Here is a 22,420-nt window from a genome sequence, read left to right as displayed (position 1 = left end):
AAGTCAACTGAGGTCCAAGGCAATTTGTTCTGATGCAAAAGACGATGAAAACACAAGGGCGCCAATTAATACATGTTGATGACTTTATTAGAATAAGCACACAATATGCAAAAAGACATGCCTTCAAAGAACTGTAGTGCCATTTAGGTTTTGGCTTTTGCACACTGCAACACAGCAATCTGTAAATGGACATGTTCTCGAGTGCAATGATTAGATCACATATTTAAAACAGAAAAGCATTTTTAAATGTCATCTTTTGAAGTTTATTTGACTAATGCATTGCTGTATATTTGTTCGACTCTGAAAAAAAGTTATTTGCATACAGTATCTGAACACCAAGAGAATAATTGCATAAATTGTACATTTCTGTGCATGAAAATGAAGTGGGCAAAAGAAGGATGTGACCCAGAGAGTCCCGTCATGGACCAGAAGCAATATAACATCCTTGTACAAGTCAACTTGAAACTCTGTAAAGCACTTTTTTTTTTGTCTTGCCCAGGTTATTATGGTTTCGGCACTGTACACTGTACACTGAAAGTTGAACACACATACTGAAACAAACTGGTCGAGCTACAGTGCTACGTCTGTATGGTAAAAAAAGGTAAACCAGTCACATCACTGAGGCCCATCCTGTACGGCAGGTCTACTTTTGGTTAGTTGTGTTTGCCAATCATTAGTCTGTAGGTGACCTCTATTCTTTTTAGATCAGCCCTAATTAAAAAATAAAACTGCACGGCACCCGCGTCCATTTTTTCTCAATTCAAGGGGGAATAAAATATATATTTCATCTCTCAGGTAATAGCAAGTGACCTAGGGACAGTAAATGGCCTGATGAAATCCCCTCCCAGAGAATTACGCCATATTCTTTGGGTTGTAGCACACTCAATAATCTGATACAGTACATGTAGAGCTGCATAACTTCCCTCATAACCAGCACTGGAAATGGTCAGATTTTGGCAGGGTGACCCTACGTGAAAATCTGGCAGGAGAGAAGTTTGCCTAAAATGTATACAGAAAGACAAAAGGATTGTAACCACTGTTATTGTTTGTATTATTGTTATTCATTTTCATTATATTATTATTACTCTTGTTTTTATTGTTTTTGACATGATTTGATTTCAATCAAATGTTTCAACATATCAACGTAAGTTATAAATCTACCTGTCTAAGACAGCATTTTCTTCAGGTCAGTCCAACTAGACTCACAATTCATCACACCGTAACACAGTTCTGTTTTATTACCTTTGGGAACATTGATCAGATGTTTGTTCACGTTTTAAAAACAGATGAATTATTCATTATTCAAGCGGCGGAAATAGAATTTTTTTATACGGGAAAACCCGCTCGGGATCCATTCCGGCCCATTTCCAGCCCTGCTCGGTACTCGTCTTTCTTATCGCCCTCCGTCCAAAACAATAAATCGATGAGGTTGGGTACCAACTACTAAGTGCTTGGAAAAGGTTCAAAAAGAGTTAAGATGACCACAAGAAAACAGGGTGGACTGAGGAGGCACCGCATCAAAGTCTGAACACATGCTGCAAGTTTTCATGAAAAGGCATCATTGAGAAACTGGAGAAAGGGAAGAGACTGGGAAAACGAGAAGGAGTTGAAGGTGGGGGCTTGGTTTCACACAAGGCTTTGGCTCCACTTTTCAAATCCCTTCTTTGCCTTGTGATTGGCCACTGAGAGACCAGCTCAGTAAAAGAAATACACTAGAGATAGAGAAAGAGAGGAGATCAAATTTTGCCACAACCTTTGCTTTTCGTTCAGTTGGTCTCATTTTGGTGCAAAAAATGTTGACGTGTGTAGTCCTGTTCCAAATATGGAGAAATTGTGAACAGGCAATAAACTGTTAGCAACTGTTCAGTATTTAACACATAACACATGTAATTTGGTATTTAAATAGTCTGTGTACAGAACCCTATGTGATTAAAACTCTGTTTCCAATGTGCATTCCAGTCCAAATGCTGAATGAACACATGTTACTCACTGAAAACGATCCCCATCAAGATGACTCCTATGATTCCCATCATTATCATCATCTGGAACAAAGGATTTCAACAAATTACTCACACATCCAAGACGATTTCCAAAAATATGATAATTAATAGTACAGAATCGTACAGTGCTTCTAATGTAAAACAAGGTTCGTCGCACATATTGAAACTCCTGCTATGTCCAGATGTACACAATGTCAGGGTTTCTGATAACCTTTTGTCCATTTGGTCCAATTTGATATGATTACATGTAAATAGTAATCACAAAATAGTAATAGTAATATTTCTAATATTACCTGTGTTACTAGTGAAAAATCTACAGATTAAAAAATCCACAAATAGTCTAAATGTATTCTTCAGGAGTGTAATTGTAAAAAGAACTGAAATGGAATACTGGATGCAGGAGATTATCAGAGATGTTTAGGCAGAAGGCAGGGAGGGCTTTATGTCAGATGTAGTAAGAAACTCACTAAAAGGGAAGTGGGAGGAAACGATATGTGGAGAGAGGGATGCATAGAGAGGCGATGGTGCGATTATAGAGCCGTTACATCACAGGCCACATCTGGGATTTAATCTGTAATCCAGATTGGGATTCTTGAAGCCCCCCCTCCCCCATGGAGAGGCGTGATTGGATGGACTCTCCTCCAGCCATCTGTGCCTGAATGGGTTGGGGGGTGTTGATGAATTTATGGCAAGCGGTGGATTGGCTGACAGTTAGATGGAGGAATGAAAATGTAATATGCAAAGTGCAGTCGCAGGACAGAGGACAAATGACTCAATGGGAAAGACGTCAGAACCATCTCACGTCACCACTCTCTACAATATCTAAAAAAAAATGTATTGCTCCATATTATATATTTCATGCTGTGGTGTAATGTTTTGTTCTGATCATGTGTGTATTTCATATTGTAGCTATGTTGTACAGCACTTTTAATTATTTTTAAATTAAGCGCTGTTGCCATAGTCACACAGGACCCATTTACTTTACTTCCTATCATAATGGTCCAAACGAATCTTATTATGCTACATTGGTGATTAATGGCGAGCCATCTCGTGCCAGCAGTACTTTGGTTTCAAAATATATAAACTTTTACCATTTAATAAAGCAACCAGCTCAGATCCCTAATAGTGGGAGTAAGCACTCTCCTACACACACATATAACAGAGAGAGAGAGAGAGAGAGAGCCAGGAAGGACACACCTTGCAGTTTTTCCACCAGTACTTATTCTTCAGCTTGGCAGCGCTGCTCTCAAACTGCGAAGCTCCGGCCTGCAGCGCATCCGCCCGGTCGTCCAGCTCAGACAGTTTCTGGTCCCTCTCCAGGACCTTGTCCACGTTCACTCGCATGATGTCCACCACCTGGGCGCCAAGGAGGCGAGAAAAACGCGTTTTCTCAAGGTCACACGTCTCAATTCAAATAGTAAAATGCGCTTACTTTACCTCATCTACTTGGGCCTGTGTCTGCTGCAACCTGCGGTTGCTGCTCAGGTTGGGGGGTGCGGCCGGGGCCCCTCCCTCCCCCTCCGGGGCCCCCGGGGCTCCGGGGGCGGCTGTGGCGTCTGGGGCAGGAGCAGACCTGGACAGTACGGGACTTCATATTTTTCCATTCGTAATGAACGCCTGTGTTGAGGTACAGGGGCTATGCGGGTAGCGGCTCGGTTTATTATGAAAAATGGTGGCTAAATGGCCACGCTGGGCCAAATCCAGCTTTACAGCTGCCGGGCGGAGGAGATTTTTCCATCATACAGCCTGAGAAACAGATCGCAGACAAGGGTCCTCGTGTCCCATTTACAAAGGTTTTGTTACCACGTATCTTACATAATGTACATATTAAAAATCCCCTCACACACACAAAACAGCCCTTCCTACAAACAAGATGGGGACGACTTGCCATTCACCGGAGAAATAAAGAGGATGTGATCAATTAATTGGCATATTGATATGGTATTTGGTATTATGTTGGATGCTGAAGACATTTTAAACCAAATGAATGCTGACCCGTCAGACGACTGCAGCCCCGATGCCGTTTGCGTTTTAGAAGTGAAGCAGGTGAATGGCGCTAAATGTCGCAGTTCGTAAAAACTCTTCACACTAATAACTGCGGCATGGCGACACGACGCCCAGCGTATTAACTAGCGTTAAAATGGCTAAAGCAGAAGAGGAAAAACGCGATTCGACGCTTTGGTGAGGTGTGTGAGGGGAAAGTCGACAGGAAAAGACGCAATAATGCTAAAAAGGAGGAGAATTCCTGTCAGAGAAGTAAAAAGTGAGAGAACTGCGCATACTCACATCTCGTTGGCAGCAGCTTAATGAACTGAGAGGGAGAGAGAGAGAAATAAATATGTTTTTAATCCGTCACAGCGTTTAGTATATAAAGTTATTCAGAATAAAACGCAGTAGCGCTAAATCTTTTTAATTTTTATCTTCAGTCTCAGTAAATATCTTTCGTCTTTAAAAGTGCTGCGTAGCTTCAACGCCGATGCATTAAATCGAACAAAAAAAAATTCAGTCGTGAGCGAGGCGCATTTCACGCCACGACGTTAAAATGCGATAAAACTTCCGAGATGTCCTGCTTTCCTCCGCAATAAAACCCACTCACTTGTCTGTAGGCGCCGGAGCTCAGGCTGCGCTCATTTACATGTAAAAAAATCGAGAGCAGTGAAGACGATAACGACGCGGTTCGGCTTCTGCACTGCTGCTGCTGCAGCGCGGGGCTTCCCCCCCTCCTCCATCTCTCTCTCTCCCTCTCTCTCTCTCCCTCTCTCCTCCCATCTCTCTCTCTCTCTCTCTCTCCCACCTCTCTCTCTCCCACCTCTCTCTCTCTCTCTCTCCCTCTCTCTCCCACCTCTCTCTCTCTCTCTCTCTCTCCATCCTGTCTCCATCTCTCTCTCTCCCTCTGAGCTCCGCGGGACGGCAGCACTGCGGAGGTGAACAGTGTTGACTCTGCTCTTTCCTCCGCCCCCCGCCCCGTCCCGAACCGGCGCGGGACGTCACGCCGCCGGATCAGGCCGACTTACATGCCGCAAATTACCGGCTCAGGTCCAGCCCGCCCCCCCCCGCAGCACTTAGAACTTAGCGGACTGTCCCATTCCTGGATGCCCCATAACATCAGAAACCAGGACCACGTCCACTGGCTGTTCTTCACGGATATTTAGCTGTTACAATACGCAACAAACTACATACTAGTACTATTACTACTACGTTACTACTAGTAGTAATGGCACTGAATTACTGACATGAGATTAATCATCCTGATGTCAGACAAGATCCTCCCCACCCAGGGTTCTGACTCACCAACTTCACCAACCATTCATTTCCCCCCTAAGTGATCAGCATGATGGCCGTGGTCTGGCATCTTCTACAATGACATAAGCATTAAATGCAGCCCTCAGCCCTCCAGGAAAGGGGCTGTTCAAGACGAAGGAGACCAGACAGCTGACCTAACATCATTACTGCCCAGCAGCGAGGGGACTCTCTTTAATATCTGGGTCCATCGGTTCCATTCCAATTAAAAAAGAGAAAAGTAGATCGAAACATTTGGAATTTTTTTTATTGCTGCAGCTCAAAATCCTTCGCAATGCAATTTTTTACAAGCACGTACAGATTACATTGTTTTCTTCAGTATTGTGCAAACCTTCCCTCCAGCCGCACCGCTGACACGCTGGTGTAAATTAAACTCCGAGCTCAGCTCGTCAATTTTTATTGGCATCCAATCCAGAGCATTTGAAATGAACTGCGCCACCCACAACGTTACACCCGTTTTTCAGCACTTGCAAACAGTCCTCCAGTTGGACATATGATACATATTATAAATACTATACAGATATACTGCCCTGCCAATTGTATTTGCTCCTAATTGCTGAATATTGGTATATTTTAATTTCAGAGTAACCTATGGGGCCTACTGGCAGGTCTTGAACCCTTTCCCATGTAGTTACTGCATTTTTACGATGTAGAGACGATATCATAAAGAGGAGCGGTCTATGGGTTAACAGAGTTTTTTCTTGCTATAACAATAAAGGTAAAGCTGCAATGTATGCAGACCCCCCAAATGGAAGCTTTTATATTTACATCATGGACTGTACATTAATCGCAGGATCAGCACTGTGGGTTTTTTTTTGGACGCATCTACTCATTTATGGATTTTTTTTTTTTTTACATTATATGTATATTTCCAACAATCCCAATGGTTTATTTTGAACACTTTATCATTCACTCATGTTAATGAGCATCTCATGCCCATTAAGTGAACAAAGCAGACATGAAGGTAAAAAGACTGGGTCTAAATAGGTTTCTTGCAATTGATTCTTCAAAATGACTCAATTTTAGCCACAGAGTAGCTACCCAATTAACAACAGGAAAGGTATGAATATGAAAACAATCTTTGTCAACCTATTGAGGACTTAGCTTCAAAAACTGATATTCATCAGATACACACAATCCTGCTTTTCCAAGACACAGACCCTTTTGAATTGCCAAACTAAGAAACATAAACCTTCTTGAGGCGTATGAAAGGGACAGGAGTTGTTCAACAAAAGCAAGATCATTTGGTCCACCAACGGGCAATCACGACTCCATCAAAAAATTCCCAGAGAACATCTCCTTTTGTGGAACATCCTTCAAAGGTGCCATTAGATTTATGTAGCAGGTTTAAACCAGGTTTATACATTTTGTAGCTGTATATGTTCTAACATAAAAAAGTTCCAAAATTGTGATATTTCTTTACTGTATCAATGTAGCAAAATAAAACAATGTCATTTTTATAAGGAACAATGATGTGTCTAGTCTTTGGTTCTGGTTTACATATATTTATACCAATTGTTCGTATTTTTCCACAGAAAATATTTGTTATAAACGAACAAATAAAGTTTTAAGCAATTTTTTGTCTACCCAAATTTTCAAATACAAATTTAAGATAAAATGCTCTAGAAGCCAGAATTACTGAATTTCTTAGTAAAAATAAATAGCTAGCAATAATTTTTATTGGTAATCATCCAATTGTAGGATTATAAAAGCCCCTGTTCCTTGAAGACGAATGATCTACACAGTGCAGTGAACATTCGATACTGGAACTTTGTTCTTACTTTGTTTAAACCCAACTATTAAATAACAGAATAATTTCACTTTAACTTTGGAAGGGTAAAAACAAGATGAAATATTCAGTGCTAAGTGAAGGTGAAGTGATTGTCATGTGAAACACTGCAGCACAGCACACGGTGACACAACAACATGTGTCCTCTGCATTTAACCATCACCCTTGGTGAGCAGTGGGCAGCCATGACAGGCGCCCGGGGAGCAGTGTGTGGGGACGGTGCTCTGCTCAGCGGCACCTTGGCGGATTGGGATTTGCAGATTTTCCAATTATTACATTTCACATATTATATTCAGCGCATGGAAGTTAACCTTCAACCCCATAAATATCTATTAAATGCAGTAATAGGTTGCCCACAATATAACATGGACACAGTCTTTGTTCTGATAACATTAAATTTAGTCCAAAAAAAAAATAATGAAACCATTCACTCCGCCAACTTGAAGGGCAGTATTTCACAGCACTGTAATGATCTCAATCAAGCACCCATGACAGATTGTAACTGTGAAAGATGATAAACAGGGTAAATGTGGTGACTGGCGTGTCACAATAAGACTCCGAAATCTGATGGGAGGGAGGACTTCTTCCTCTCCTTCTCTCCGTCCTCTCCCTCCTCCACTGGCACTGATATGAGAAGAGGAGACTTTCTGCAAGATAGAGAGAAGTTGCGACCACAATGCTGACACAGAACATTCTGTTTTCTGTTCCTGGAACTAGAGAAGCGACTGGTGCTGGGTGCCTGTACCTGTCTCCACTCTGGGAGATGAGCCTCCTACATGTCTCCATCTGCACGTCCAGGCCTCTCTTCATGCTGCACATCTCCATGTACTCATGGAGGTGCCTGTTCATGTCTGACTTCGCCGTTGCCAGCTCAAACTACATTCACACGCACAGAAAAGCAGCGCTTATCTTATGCTAATTGCACTATACTCAAAATATATGCATTTCATTACATTCTATTATTTATGAACAGGTTATATAGTCATATTGTATCATTCATACATATTTTATGTATACTTTTCTACATTTTGTAGACATTGCTGATTCTCTTGCACTTCGTGTGGACAGTACTCTAATATTTTTGTACAGGTATAGTAATTATGACTGTACAATGACCATAAAGGTTCTTATCTTAATACACAGAGTACAGAGTACACCTGGACCAACCAGTTCTATTGTTTAATCAGTGGCCCAATGATGCGCTGGAATTAAAAATCATCATCATCATCATAAACATCATAATAAAAAAGAATCATATTCTGTACAGGATTTATTAAATGATCTGCTCACCTCAATTTGATCAATAGTCTCCTGGTACTCCTTCTCTCTGGATTTAAAGAGGGATTCTGTGTCATTTATCACTTTCTCTATGGATTCGTCTTGCTGTAAGAGGAGAGATAAGAGAAATATTGTAAAATAAGATCACCAGTCTACACCCAACATATATACACCCAACAACACAACATATTTTATACCAATGTATGAACAAAATACAAAGAAGCTATGCAAAAGGATGGGGATTCAATGGTACTCTCACTAACTGACCGCATTTATAAGACTGAAAGGCCGGATGTACCTCTCCCTGTGGATCCATGCCCAAGGTGCACCCTGGGAAATCTTCCCACAGAAGCAGCGTCTCTTCCGTCTCCTCCCAGGCAAGGCTGTCACAATCATCTTCAAACTCACACTCTCTCCTAGTAACACAACAGCAAAGTCCACTTATACTATATATTAATATGACTATTAATAAGTATTTATACGTTGAAGTTGATGATAATAAAATAATTTAATTTTAATGAGTATTAATTGATTAGTTGATTTAAACTTAACTAAAAAAGGGTAAAATTCAAATATGACATTCTAATTATTAATTCTAATATTCAATCTAACTTCATCTAAAATAAAAAACAGAAAATATCATACTCAGACCTGGTGGGATGCCACCCTCTGAACTTTCGATCTTGTGTGATTGCCTGTCCCACTCTGTGCCTCTGATTGCCTTGTTTTTGGCTTTTGTCCAACCCTGTTTTGTCTACCCTGGTTGCGTTTTTTGGCGCTTGTGCCATTTATATTGCGGTTTGAAATAAATATATTTTTTAAGTTGCAATTGTGCCTCGCATCGTGAAATTGTAGCTTCCAGTTATGGGACGTGAGACTCACAGTTGGCTCAGCATCCTCTGCACCTCCTCATTGATCTGGTTGGCGCAGGTGTATGACTCGATCTCCCTGTTCCCGCCCTCTTCGCTCTCAGATATGCTGATTGGGTCGTCAGCCTCATTTCCTTTTACCAACTGAGGTGTCTGCTTACGGGGACGCCGTGTCAGAGTTGAAGGGGGCGTGGCTACCTGTTAAAGCCCAGTAATAAAAATAAAAAAACTGGCCAAAACAACTGAGTTCATTCCAGAGTGAGGAGGCAAACCTGGAACATGTGGATCATGTCCTCACAGTTCCTCTGCTGGGCCACGTCGCACAAGCGAGCCGTGATGTCAATCCTCCGGCAGATGTCCATATCTACCTTCATGGCCTTCTCCTGGATCTTACTGTCCAGTTCTGAGAGATTCTATTAAAGAAGATGAGAGTGTTTCAGGCTGTGAGTTGAATAGAAGTACCCCTGACCCAACCTGTCTGGTCTTATTGTCATCAGCAGATGCAGGATCTGGCATTTAGGCCTATGCTGTGTAATTCTATTGGCTTCTGGACAAAATGATTCAATCAATTTATTATGCTGTGTGGTTTGGATCTGACTCAATAAAATGCTCCTGCTCGGCAGAGGAAATATTTTGGCCAAAAAATGCCCAGGAAAACCTTCAAAGCTGCAGATCACTTCAGGCCTCAAAATCCCACAAAAAGGGATACAAGTCTAATCATTTTACATCAGTAACATCAGGGGAAATTTACATGGCTCATGAGTCCTTTAAACAGAACCAGCTCTGCCTTCAGCTGCTTCACCCTGAGGGCCAGTTCGTCCTGACACACCTCACTCTCCTGCAGGTCCTACGCAGACACATAGGAAAATGTCAGCACTTTATGCATCAGGCTTCATGGAGTTTGTTCTAAAAAGGAAACACGCAGAATGTCACATTCAAGAAGACTGCTGTCACACTCATGATCTAAGACAATATCATATCAACAGTAGTCATTTTATTTTGGAATAAAACTGCACCAAATTGTGGACCACATGCATGTGACTCATGTAAACCCTGTACTTGTTGCCACGTGTCACCACTGGGGGGCGTTGGTTTACCTCTTCCAGCTCCACTACCTTGTCCTGGAGGTCCACCCTCATGGTGTACTCTTCCTCCCATCTGAAGATCAAACACATTACATATTTAATTGTAGTGATGACACTGTTCAGGCAATCTAGTTTCGGGAAACATTCCACATTCCCAGTTCTCTCCCATCAGACTCGAAAAGTAACTGATGGGGTAGTGCGGATGGCCTTACATAACCACATCATATCGTTCAATACGCATCAAAAGAATCTAAAGGACCACTGTTTTAGTATTTTCTGCATATTCTATTCAACACATTTTATTTAATTCGAACCGAATGCTATCTGAATGCTAAATGACCAAATTAGAATTCAAATCGAACTAAATTGAAATTTGTTCAAATTTTAAGCAAACATGTATCAGTGCCTCTACATTTATTTGTCCATCTGATGCTTTTAACAAAAGCTACTCAACAGGCAGAATATGGACTTGATCAGACGAGGCGGGGAGGGCACCAGGCATTAGAGGCACGCCGAGGTCTAAAGCGAAAGAGCGATTTCAAAGTGCCATTAAATTACCCTCCAAGTGGCAGCACCGGCAGGAGCGGGGCTCAGCAGTGCTGCATTGCAGATGCTGAGACAGAAAGCATGAGGGAGGGAGGGAGGGACGGAGGGAGGAGTGGGCGGAAATGGAGGAGGAGGGAAGTGGAGACAAATGTGTTTGTTGGAAGGCAGGAAGACAGAGGAGAGTAGTTAAAGGAGTTTTAGGAGTTTTTTCCCTGGCCAATTTCCTGTAAATACATAACGCAATTTGTCGTAGTTACTGATGTTGTTCTGAACTCTTATCCACGGCTTGGATTACAATTGTGTTGATGATCATTTTGTTTCCTTCACAAAAAGGGAGGAAACAAAATGAAAGCAACCTACATTTTTCACCACAGATCAGAAACTTCCACGCTCCTAAGACGATGCATTAAAAATTGCACACTCAGAAAATCTATGTGAAGGATAAAAGCATTTCCATGAATACATTTCTACTGAATATTTTTAGAGCTTCTGTTCAATGAGTACAAAACAAAGGAAAACATGTATTTCTAGTAAAAGTACAAAAGCTCACTGGACCTGCAAAACATATAGGCTATAGACTATATAGACATACAGACTATAATTCTGTAATACAGCATCAACTTAATGAATGTAAAACACAAAGGTCATGGGAAGGTCACCTGAATCTAACTTTATGCTTCAAACCCAAGGACTTGAATTTGGTTAAATATAAATATTAAGATATGGGTTCTTTCCGTGAACTCAAGTTTTACCTTTGCTTGTATTCATCCCTCTCCCGTTTAACTTTGGCCAGCACGTTGTACAAGGCGCGTATCTCTGGTGTGATGGTGTCTATCTGCACCCCGATGCCATCAGGGTTGACCCATGGCACCCCCGGGCCGGCCACGCCTGGACCGACCCTCCGGGTGTGGTTGTAGCTCCAAAGGTTGCCAGGCAGGAACCTCGGCGGCAGGTCGGTGGACGTGGCTGTCCCCGCGTTCGCATATTTCTGGGTTACGTTGGACGGTGTCCTGGGCGATGGGTCAGTTGGGGTTATCGGGCTTGCGGGCCTGCACGTGTTGGAGTTCAGATTGGAATTGGGGTCAGTGAGAGTGGGACCGAAACTCCCAAATAGCGGCCTGGCGCTCAGCTCAGGAGTAAGGGCGGTGTTCACGGTCGGCGATAACAAACCCGTTGACAGGTACCCGGCGTTATTTGCATTGTGGCTCGGCGTGCAGTCTGGCCTGAACGACACCGGCCCCACCATCACAGTTTGGACTCCCACGTCCCTGGTCAGGGGCCTTCTCCTCAGTCCTCCACCGCAGTCCTTACTGGACTCCAGCGCCTGCTGAAGTTGCTTCTCCAAAGCCTTGTTCCGGCGCTCCAGCTCATGGACCTTGGCCAGGAAGCAGCGGAAGCGCAGGTTCAGGGTCTTCAGCACGCTGATGTTGGAGCCCAGGTCGTTGCGCAGGGCCAGTGCGGCGGGAGCAGGCGGGTGGCCGCGATGGTGGTGGCCGTTCAGGTGCAGGTAGGCGAGGCCGGGCTGTGGCAGCCCCACGAAATCCGAGCCCACGCTCAGCAGGAAGCCGTCGGACGCGCCGTGCGCCGACTCCGGGCCCGCGGCCGGCTGACTCTGCTGCTGCTGCTGCTGCTGCTGCTGGAGCGACAACACGCTCTCCCCCACGACTGGATCCATTCTACCGTAGGAAAACCTGAAGTGCTCCAAATCCGGCATGAACGCCGATTTTACAGACGAGCACCGGACCGCGGAGAAGAGCGTGGAGACGGTCGCGTCCTGCGGCACCCGGGGCGATGACGCGCGGTGTTTTTAGTGAACGAGGACCGACGTGGTTAAACGGCAGATAAACGCAGTACCTGGCTGTCCGGGGCGCAGTGGCGACTGATGGAGGCTCTGGAGGTAACGCTGGCTCCACAAGCCCAGGCAGAAATAAACACGAATGCGGCGCTCAGCAGCCGCCGTGACTGGAATAGAGGCGCATTTTTATTTAATGCTATAATCCGCGTGGGATTGTTATGTCGTCCCGTGGATTACGCGGATGTGGCGCATGTGTTTTTTTTAATGCATGGCTTGGTTTCGCTTGGACTCCAGATTGTAGAGTTTGGGGATTTTCAAAGATGCGCGAGCCGCATGTACGAAGGTTTACGGTATCGGCCGAAGCGCAGCCGTGACGTCAGGGGTAAAAAACAAACAGTGGCCAATAAGACACTTGAGCGCCCGCCGCTAAAAGGGCTCATTTCAGCACACCTTGAAGAGGTTAAAAATAATAACTTGGTGCCTTGGTGCAATCTGTAGATAAGTATAACGCTAATTGTGTTTTATTCTAATATTAACTACGTGTATTCATCTAAAGTTTCATCAAGCATCACAATAGAAAAAAAACAAAACACAACGCCCCTATTGTTTGAAAAGATCAGACACAAGGCAACACCACCGTCTCGGTCCTGATTAACATACGCAGTGATGGTCTCGACTTAGTCAAGCACTGAAACTCCACATATGAAAGTGTCTTATGGACAGGTTGGTTCCTGAGATGTCTCGTGTTATCCAGGGCATACTTATCTAAAGGAACATAAGAAGATAACTCAAGTAATCAGTCATAGAAAAGTCTGATGGTAACTAAACATGGGTATATTACAAACACATCCCCCAAACATCTAAAAGATTCAGAAGCATAGAAATTAATAGACATCTTTATATTAATTCTGAATTGAAACACACAACCTTTACACCAACAGACACGGATGAAAGATTCCTTCTAGAAAACAATATTGCAAGGCATAAAAGACAGGATCTTTTTTATCTTTTGTACAATTCAGACAGTCATTCATTCATTCACCTCCAATGGAAGACAAAACAAAAAAGTGACATCAGTATAGCCATCATTACACAATTAACAGAAATGTTAATATAGCACATCCATGCCTAATAAGGGAAAAATAATCAAAGCACCAAAACAGTTGTACTGAGCTCAGCTGGAAATCAATATGTAGTAAATGTATTGTATCCTAAGAAATTAAAAAACTCATCTGTGAACTACAGTGAGTGATGAGGATGTGAAGTTGTAGTTCTTGCATTCATGCAAGCATTAATGTCACAAGTCCCGAAATGCACCTGGAGCACCATAACTTCATTTTTACAGTATTTTCAAAAAGCAGTCAACAGTTATACCTCAACAAATCACAATGGTAGCCATTATAAAAACACATTTTTGATACTGAACATGGTTCACTGGGTCAAATAATGGAAAATATACTTCTAATCACTTCATTGAAGGATCTAGCTCACAAGTGTCAAACTCGCGGCCAGAGGGCCACATTCCACAAGATCACTTTATGGCCTGGTAATATGAAGTGCTGATAAACTACAGATCCCATAATGCAGTGCGCAACATGACTTGGTTAAGGCAAACCAATACAACATTAGAATTGAAAGACGTTCTGTAGTGTCCAATTACATAACCTCTAAGCCCGTGTAGGTCCTCAAACCATTAGACAATGGTCCAGAATACGAACCCTGTATATTTTCATGTAAATTAGCTTAGTCATGTTTAAAGTTTAGATTACAAAACCCTTTCAAATAAAAAAAAAAAAAGTAATACAACAGCAAATACATATAAAATGTAACACCATAACAAACTAACAAAATGAACACTGCCATTCTATTATTTTATATTAACTATATAACTGCTGTTCTCTTGCCCACTAATCTGTTTGACAGGGTGAGGGAGGGACAGACCGAGAACATGAAGACAAGCACCCAATCAAATAAAAAATAAAAATAAGGGTGTGGCTCTGTATTGGTGTCTATTGAGGGCACGAGTAGGCCAGAAAGACAAGAACAGAAAATGTAACCATCTGTCATTCTGCAGACTGCCCTCTGTGTGTTTCTAAGTGATCGTTTCTCTCTATACATCTATAAATACGTTGGCCCATTCACTTCTTCTTCCTCTCCTGAGAGCACCGTGGGCAGTACCTGTAGACAGGAAATGAAGGACAAAACAAGGAAAAAAAAATGGAGTTGGCAATATTCCAACATAATTTTTCGTTGTTAAAACATTAAATGTGCAGTTCTTGCTTCTCCTGCATTGGTATTTCTGCATTTTAAAAGGACTACTTTGGCGAACAAAGAAATTAGGAACAGCTGCATCTAATATTTAATAAATTAGGAACTTGTGTCTAGAATGGAGAGATCTAGAGCATGGAATCAAGAACTGCAAACTCCAGATACTCACCATTTGCCTCTGGGTTTGGTGGTTAGTCCGACGCAAGCGAAGTGGAACCATTCGATGGAGCACTAATGAGAAAATTAAAGAGACTCAACAATGTCAGCAAGTATTTGTAATCACAATTGACGAAGACAACTGCAGAGCTGTGATTTTGTTTTTCTTCTAAACGGTGTACAGTTTGATCAAGCATGCACAAAATAATAAAAGTTGGATGGAAGTTTGCAGATATTATAAATTAGGGAGTTTAATAAGGCCAGACTCACATCCGTATTGTCACATCCGATCATCTCCCCGTAGGACACCTGATGGCAGAGGCAGTATGTGGGCTCGTTGGGGTCCACAGGCATGTCCAGCACATCCGAGGGGTGCACATTCCCAAAGTTCACAGACGGTGCGTTAAACTCACTGCTATAAACCACAAAAAGGAATAAAGAGACTTAATCTACAACTTTGGATATAACACATAACATGAGGCGCTATTCTATTCACTATTACATTTTTATTGTCACATACACAGTAATACATGGTATGATATGCAGTGAAAAGCTTTAGCGACTGCTACTGACCACCGTATTGCAAATGGATTTAAATCATCCAGAAAGAGAAAGAATGATGTTTGTGAGCTATTAACAGTGGTAGTAGCCTAGTGGGTAACACTTGTCTATGAACCAGAAGACCCTGGTTCAAATCCCACTTACTACCATTGTGTCCCTGGAACGACCGATTGCAAGTCGCTCTGGATAAGGGTGTCTGATTAATACCTTTACATAACATTTACAGCATTTATCTTTTCAACAAGCTCATTTTGTTTGTAAAAATTGCTTGTCTTTATACTCAATCTTCTGGATGTCAGAAATAGTTTGTTAATTGTTTCTATGCATAATCAAAGAAGATTTATGCATTTGTGCATGAATCTTATACCTAATGACATACTCCCCACATGATATGACAGTGTATTATTTCTGTTAAAACGAATTATTAATAAAAAAAATGTAACAATTAAAAAACCTTTAGTTTAAATATACTGTGGTGCAGAAATTTTTGTTGTGCAAAAAATGCTGTGCATGAACAAATCACATTTTATTTAAAAAAATAAAATCTATTTCTAAACTGAAAGAAAAATTATGGAAATAGACAGAAGGAAAGATGATCCACTATACTTTTGTATGAGTTTAACTTTCTTCTGGCCACTCCTTGGGCTGCTATCCTCATCTGAGTTCTTGACCTTGGACCTGGTGCGTGCAAGCCTTTTCTCCTTAGGGCCCCTAATTTCACCTTTGGCAAGAAAAGATTTAACATTTTAATACATTCCAGACTTTCACATAAAGAAGGTGAGAAAATAAAAACCTCACTTTTGTTTCCTTTGCTGGAAGTAGAGTCATAGTCTGTACTCTCAATTTGTTTTTCCTTTAGGTCGGCCTCAAAGCGAGCAAGATCTGTGTCCAGACGCCTGATGTGCTTGTCCACCTGTGTTTTTCAAATTACACAAAACATAAACCAACTAATGAGCATTTACAACAATTTTAATAAAACTGATAAGAATACCAGACAGTTAAATATCCATTTGAAACTAAAATCTGGTAATTAAACTAAAATAAGTAAGGAAATGGCTTAAAATTATTTTTGAAAATACATACATACATGACAATTGTGGTTTGTATTAAAATCAAAGATTTTACACTGTCTTGATTCAGAAACTGACCATCTCATAAGTCTGCATGGCCAGCTGGACCTTATCATCTCCAAACTCCTTGCACTTTCCGTAGGACTGCTGGATCTGGCGGAGCAGGGACAGCTTTTGTTCGGAGGAAAGGCTGCGGGCATTAGCTGTGTACTCCTGTGCCAGAGAGTCAATCTGGCCTTTCAGGTCTGGAGGATAGAACCAAAAGAAACCAGACTAAAAATTTTTGAAGGGATTATGAGAAATTCAAGTGAGATGTGTCAAAATTGATCAATTTACAGTAAAATTAATGAAAAAGTTCATCTAATGGTTGCATTACAATTATTACATTACACATGTCTAATTTATTTGATTGTGTTATACAGAAATGCAAAAACATCAGACATATGTTCTCAATAAATCAATAACAGAGAAACAATGTGCATAAAAGAAAATGGGTTTCAATGCATTATTAATGATGCAAAAACTTTATGCAGTTTACAGTGTACACTTTTACATTACAGTTAATTGGTTTTAAGTATTTCTAATGTGTACTTTCGAATAATTGGATATATTGCAGTACAACTTCTGGCTTATAATATCGTATATTATATTTTTGACAGGATGAGACAATGACACAAATCACTTTGCATGTCAGATGAAAGTGATCCTCAAAAATCCACAGCTCTTTTATGTGCAGAAACCATTTAACTAATGAATTCATTACAGCCAAGTATTAAACTAAAGCTTAATTATGCATGTGGCTGTACAAACAAGAAGTCTCAACAAAACTGAGAACTACATTTGCAATGGATGTCTCTGTATAGTACAAATCATAACTAATAATGGCATTATAACACCACTCTCTCATTATTGTAAGTGAAAAGCACGTATTATTAAAAGATATAGATTTGTAAAATCAATAAAATTCATTATTGGACAAACTCACCCTCTGTCCGCTGGTCCAGATCTCGCATAAGTTGGAAATTCCTCTGCAGCTCAAAAGGCAGATTCTCTATACCTAGAAACAAGGGACACACCAGCAAGGCACCTATCAATACAACTGCTCACACAAGGAATTTATTGCAAAATCAGAATATTAACGGTGACTTTTTTAAAAACAGCGTCGAACTCACTACATGACCATACACCCTAGACACATTACAAGCACATTACCCTACATCAATAACAAATACAGAGCAGTAAACACACAGAATCTGCTGCGTGGGTCCAGACTCCGCCATCCACAAACAGCAGCACATTACAGGCCGTTCTACAATTTAAAAAAATATACAGATAACTATATACACAGACACATAATATACAAGACTATAGAGATAATTTAACTAACGGTTAACGTTAGCTACGTCGGCTAAGCAGCAGGCTAGCCAGAGAGCCTTCAGAGGTGAGTTTCGGCTCTCAAACCACACAATCAAAATGGTCACGCATGTATAGATACGCCACACGCAAAAGGAGCGGGGCTCAAGTCTAAATTTCAGATCAATGTAAATTACAAGGCAACGAGAATCGCAAAAAAGCACATACTGTCCAAGTAATGCTCAAGATACATTCCCGCGGCCATCTTGAAGAGAACAAAATAAAGGAGGTTTCCGGTCTGAACGGATGTTGTGATGCTGGACGGCAGATGTCGCATTGATTAGCTGTTATTTTATTGGATTTCAACAAGTTTGATTATTTACATAAGATACATTTAGATACATAGCATAAAACATCTTTGTATTACATTTTAAGGGACAACACGGGAAAGTATGGAAGATAATATAATTTTTAATATATATTATATATTTATAAATATAGATTTATTTATTTTGCGTTATTAATAGGAAAACTTATGACTTGAAAGTATAGCCTCAGCCTGCCCTGGTTACACACACAAAAAGTCTGGAGGAGGATCTGAGAGCTCAAGAACCCAAATGAAGTTATCAATTTATATTATTACAGCATTTGTCATCACTACGTGATCTTCATAATCTGCATTACTATTGATTAAGGTAATGTGGTAGGTAATGTGGGAGTCACTGGTGCATCAGGTTTTTTTATTTACCATAATTTGCTTGGATGCATATATACAGTGGTGTGAAAAAGTGCTTGTCCATTCTCTGATTTCATACTTTCCTCCCCCATGTTTCTGACATTTAAATTCTTCAGATCATGAAACAAATGGAGGGAAAAAAAAGTCCAAACGTAAATGACATTTTTAATAACAAGTCTTTTACAGTGCTGTGGAGAAGTTTTCTCCGCTCATCTCTGCAGGATTGTTGTAGTTGAGACACATTGGAGGGTTTTTGAGCGTGAACCGCCTTTTTAAGGTCATGTGACAGCATCTCGATAGGATTCAGGTCAGGACTTTGACTAGGCAACTCCAAAGTCTTCATTTTGTTTTTCTTAAGCTAAACAGAGGTGGACTTGGATCGTTGTTCTGCTGAAGTTTGTTTCAGCTTGAGGTCACCAACAGATGGCTGGACATCCTCCTTCAATATTTTTAGGTAGACAGCAGAATTCATGGTTACATTTATCACAGCAAGGCTTCCAGGTCCTTCAGCAGCAAAACAGTCTTCAGACCTTCTCACTACCACCATCTTATTTTACTTTTGATATGATGTTCTTTTTCTGAAATGCAGTGTTGTTGTGTTTTTGAACCTGGGAAGGTTCCCCTCTCATTGTGTCTCTGAGCAAGACACGTAACCCTAAATTGCTCCAGGGGGACTGTCCCTGTAACTACTGATTGTAAGTCGCTCTGGATAAGGGTGTCTGATAAATGCTGTAAATGTAAATGTAGGACATCAGAGAGGCGACAAGCACTTTTTCACACCACTGTAGTTCTTGAGTAGTAGCACTATTTTTTTTTTTTTATTGAATATGTTTAACTCGACACTCTCACATTTACACGTCCTGTTCAACTACCTGCACAGTGTACAACTGTTTTGTTGTCTTGTCTATGGCTGAAAGTAGGCTCAGTACAGATTACCGTTGGAAAATACACAGTCCCAGAAAGAGGGGAAAGCAGCTGCCACAAGCCATTCAAAACCCATCACAGTCACACATCTGCTAAAGTTATGTCATCTGAAACAACATTCGGAATCGCTTCTAAACCATTCACACTGGATTTAGCCCAGTTCCTTTTCATTATTGCTAGTTACTTCTACATTACTTTCTTTCTACTCTATGAAAGTCTTAAATCATTGAAGCATTTTATTTTTCAAGCCAAGGAAAGTTGAGCAATGAGAAGTGACGATACAGTAGTTATGGCAGTTTAACAGCATTTTTTATGGGCAGAGGTTGTCTGAGGTGGATTTGTTCAATCACTCACACAGCAGGTGATATGATCCAGATATATTAAATTCTGAAAGGACAATATGCTATTCAGCCTAAGCAGATACTTCACCGTAAAGTCAAATTCAAGAACCTATTGTCAAATTAGGTTAGGATGACTTAGGTTTGGACCTGGTAAAGAACTTCTTCTCACATGTATTTTCAGTATTGAATAATGTAATTATTCCACCGGCACCAAGATATACACTTTCATGTGCATCCCCAGTGGCTGGGTTGGCTCTGCACCACTATATTACTCGATCCTGACAGCACAAAGATGTGGCCATGCAACATGCTAATGAAACAGTAGAGGGCAGCCTATGAGTATCATGTTACAGAGATAAAACTATTTTGCTGCTGGAGACTGAAAGGTAAGAATGACTCATGCAAGATTATAGCTGTAAGGCCCGAAAAAAATCCTTAGCTAACCAGAGTCAAAGAGTAGCATCCCTATGGAAGGCACATATAGGCCTCATGATACAGCAGTGACAGATGGGAAATTACCCAACCTGTGTGAACACAGCTATTTCACCCGTGAGACTAAGATATATATCCCGTGAGATCTAACGTGAAGGGGATACGTAACGGCACGCCGTGGAGGGCAGGAGATGCTATGAGTAATGGGGGAACATGTTGTCTCTGGGCAATGCCTGCCAGTCTCCATCTCTATCAGCATGCCCTCTGGACGTCAGCTAGCCGGGTTGCCTGTCCACTTCAGAGCTCAGCGAAGACCTGATTAGGTCCTTATCTGTCTTTCACTCTGCTCTGTGGCCGTGCACCCGATGCTACATTTCTTCTTCTGGTTAATGAATGTTCAACTCGGCGTAAAGGCTGCACCCGGGACCCAGCCCCCCAAGTATGAAGACCGTTATTATCTGGCAGTGTGTAAAGAGGGAGTATTAAAGGCTTATTTAGGAGTCCAGTGGGTTGAAGTGTCATTTTTCTCAGCCCCCCACTTGAGGGCTTATACTCTTTATCCATTAGAACTGATGACACGTAGTCTTCATCAATGGCGCAGAGGAGTTCCTGAACGGTAAACGTTGCAAGTAAATAGGAATCCAAGCTAAATTACCTCGGCTCTGTACTCGTTATTGATTGTAGCCAAGGGCAACAAATCTGGACTGATTTAGGCCCGCGCTGAGATTTCAGCTTAAATTAGTCACTGTCGAGGGCCACAAGGCCACCATGCATCCTCTGGGGATGAGCTTCAGTTTCACACTAACAAAAGAAACTGGTCCCTTATTTATTTATATCCCTTCACTCACGCCGTTTATTACTATACTGAACACTCCAGTTGACTAACTAAAGTTGGTTAGTCCCTGAAATGTCTGAGACAACTTTGCAAACTACTGTATGGCTAGAATCTTATTGAATTAAGAATGGGGTTTTATACCAAATAAACACAATACCTTAAGATGTCTCACTGAAACGGTCCAGGGTTTCAAAGAGGCACAAACGAAAACCAATTCATTCAAAATGGCCCTCTCTGTGCAGGTCAGGTCAAATGTACAGAGGCAGGAAGCACCCAGTGGGTGACAGTGTGTGAGGCTAAAATATGATTACCATCCAAACCCATTACCCATAACCTCCCTACAGTCCCGCCTCTTCCTTTATCTTTTCTTCGCCTTGCCTCTTATGCACACAGAGCATCTTCTCCCAGACTCCCCCCTCCCCCTTTCATCCTCTGCCTCCTTCTCCCTCCCTCTCTCCTAGAATACTAATCTGTGCATCTCAGACTCGTCCCTCCTGAACATGACTCAAAGCAATTCTTCCTCCTCCTCTCCCTCTCTCTCTCTCTCTGTCCATCCCTCCGTTCCTTCCTTTGACTATCATTCTCGTTTACTCAGCCAATCCGTCCTTCTCTCCTTCCTGCCACATGACAAGTGCAGTGAATGGGAAAAAAAAAATCCCCGGCCCCTTTTACCCCGACAACCCCCAGTCCTCCCGCGGTATAATGCTGTCAGATACCGCAGACGCACCTCACAACCAGCATCTGGCACAGGGCTAAAGGAGACTGATATGCTTCATAGATAAGGATGAGAGCGTTTTTTCACCCTCCTCTCGTGTAGCTGCTGAGGGTCTTGTTCAAGGGGCGGCAGTCGCAAGCAGAGAGAGAAAAAGAGAGATAGAGAAGGGAGGAAAGTAGATGTGATGGAGGAGCGAGAGGTCGGAAGGGGGTGGGAAACAGCTGCACGGCATTGTTAATTTGAAAAGGAGAAAAGAGAGATGGAATAATCTCGTTTAGGCATGGAAGATTGATGATGCTAAATTAATAGCCTAAACTAAGTGAACATAATTAAAAATTAGCAACTTGGTCTAATCTCAACCAATCTA

At 41.6% G+C, this 22,420-nt stretch overlaps 3 protein-coding genes across 4 annotated transcripts; all 3 read right to left on the bottom strand.

Annotated features, from left to right (window-relative positions):
* Nucleotides 1-65: 65 nt before the first annotated feature.
* vamp1a (vesicle associated membrane protein 1a) lies at nt 66-4,735 on the bottom strand. Its single transcript, XM_028963376.1, has 6 exons — nt 4,597-4,735; nt 4,287-4,311; nt 3,438-3,573; nt 3,198-3,356; nt 1,991-2,042; nt 66-1,712 (listed from the first exon to the last, which is right to left on the bottom strand). Coding segments are annotated over exons 2-6 (366 nt in total). The 5' UTR covers nt 4,289-4,311; nt 4,597-4,735; the 3' UTR covers nt 66-1,695.
* Nucleotides 4,736-5,531: 796 nt separating this feature from the next.
* iffo1a (intermediate filament family orphan 1a) lies at nt 5,532-12,816 on the bottom strand. The gene is made up of 9 exons (XM_028963370.1): nt 11,620-12,816; nt 10,334-10,394; nt 9,988-10,083; nt 9,509-9,649; nt 9,250-9,434; nt 8,666-8,783; nt 8,380-8,472; nt 7,835-7,965; nt 5,532-7,736 (listed from the first exon to the last, which is right to left on the bottom strand). Exons 1-9 carry the CDS (start codon nt 12,579-12,581, stop codon nt 7,634-7,636), a joined length of 1,890 nt encoding a protein of 629 aa, XP_028819203.1. The 5' UTR covers nt 12,582-12,816; the 3' UTR covers nt 5,532-7,633.
* A 726-nt stretch (nt 12,817-13,542) lies between these two features.
* On the bottom strand, nt 13,543-18,361 carry ing4 (inhibitor of growth family, member 4). Of its 2 annotated transcripts, none has more exons than XM_028963374.1 (8): nt 18,299-18,361; nt 17,703-17,774; nt 16,796-16,962; nt 16,446-16,560; nt 16,254-16,368; nt 15,357-15,501; nt 15,100-15,161; nt 13,543-14,840 (listed from the first exon to the last, which is right to left on the bottom strand). In XM_028963374.1, the coding sequence occupies exons 1-8, from the start codon at nt 18,333-18,335 to the stop codon at nt 14,801-14,803; spliced, it is 753 nt and encodes a 250-aa protein (XP_028819207.1). In that variant the 5' UTR covers nt 18,336-18,361; the 3' UTR covers nt 13,543-14,800. The 2 variants fall into 2 exon arrangements, with proteins under 2 accessions (XP_028819207.1, XP_028819208.1); XM_028963375.1 differs by having other exon boundaries at nt 15,357-15,498.
* Nucleotides 18,362-22,420: the final 4,059 nt, after the last annotated feature.

This window comes from Denticeps clupeoides, chromosome 20 (assembly GCF_900700375.1).
Source record: "Denticeps clupeoides chromosome 20, fDenClu1.1, whole genome shotgun sequence".
Classification (NCBI taxonomy): Eukaryota; Metazoa; Chordata; class Actinopteri; order Clupeiformes; family Denticipitidae; genus Denticeps; species Denticeps clupeoides.
This window is presented reverse-complemented; position numbering and strand designations above follow the sequence as displayed.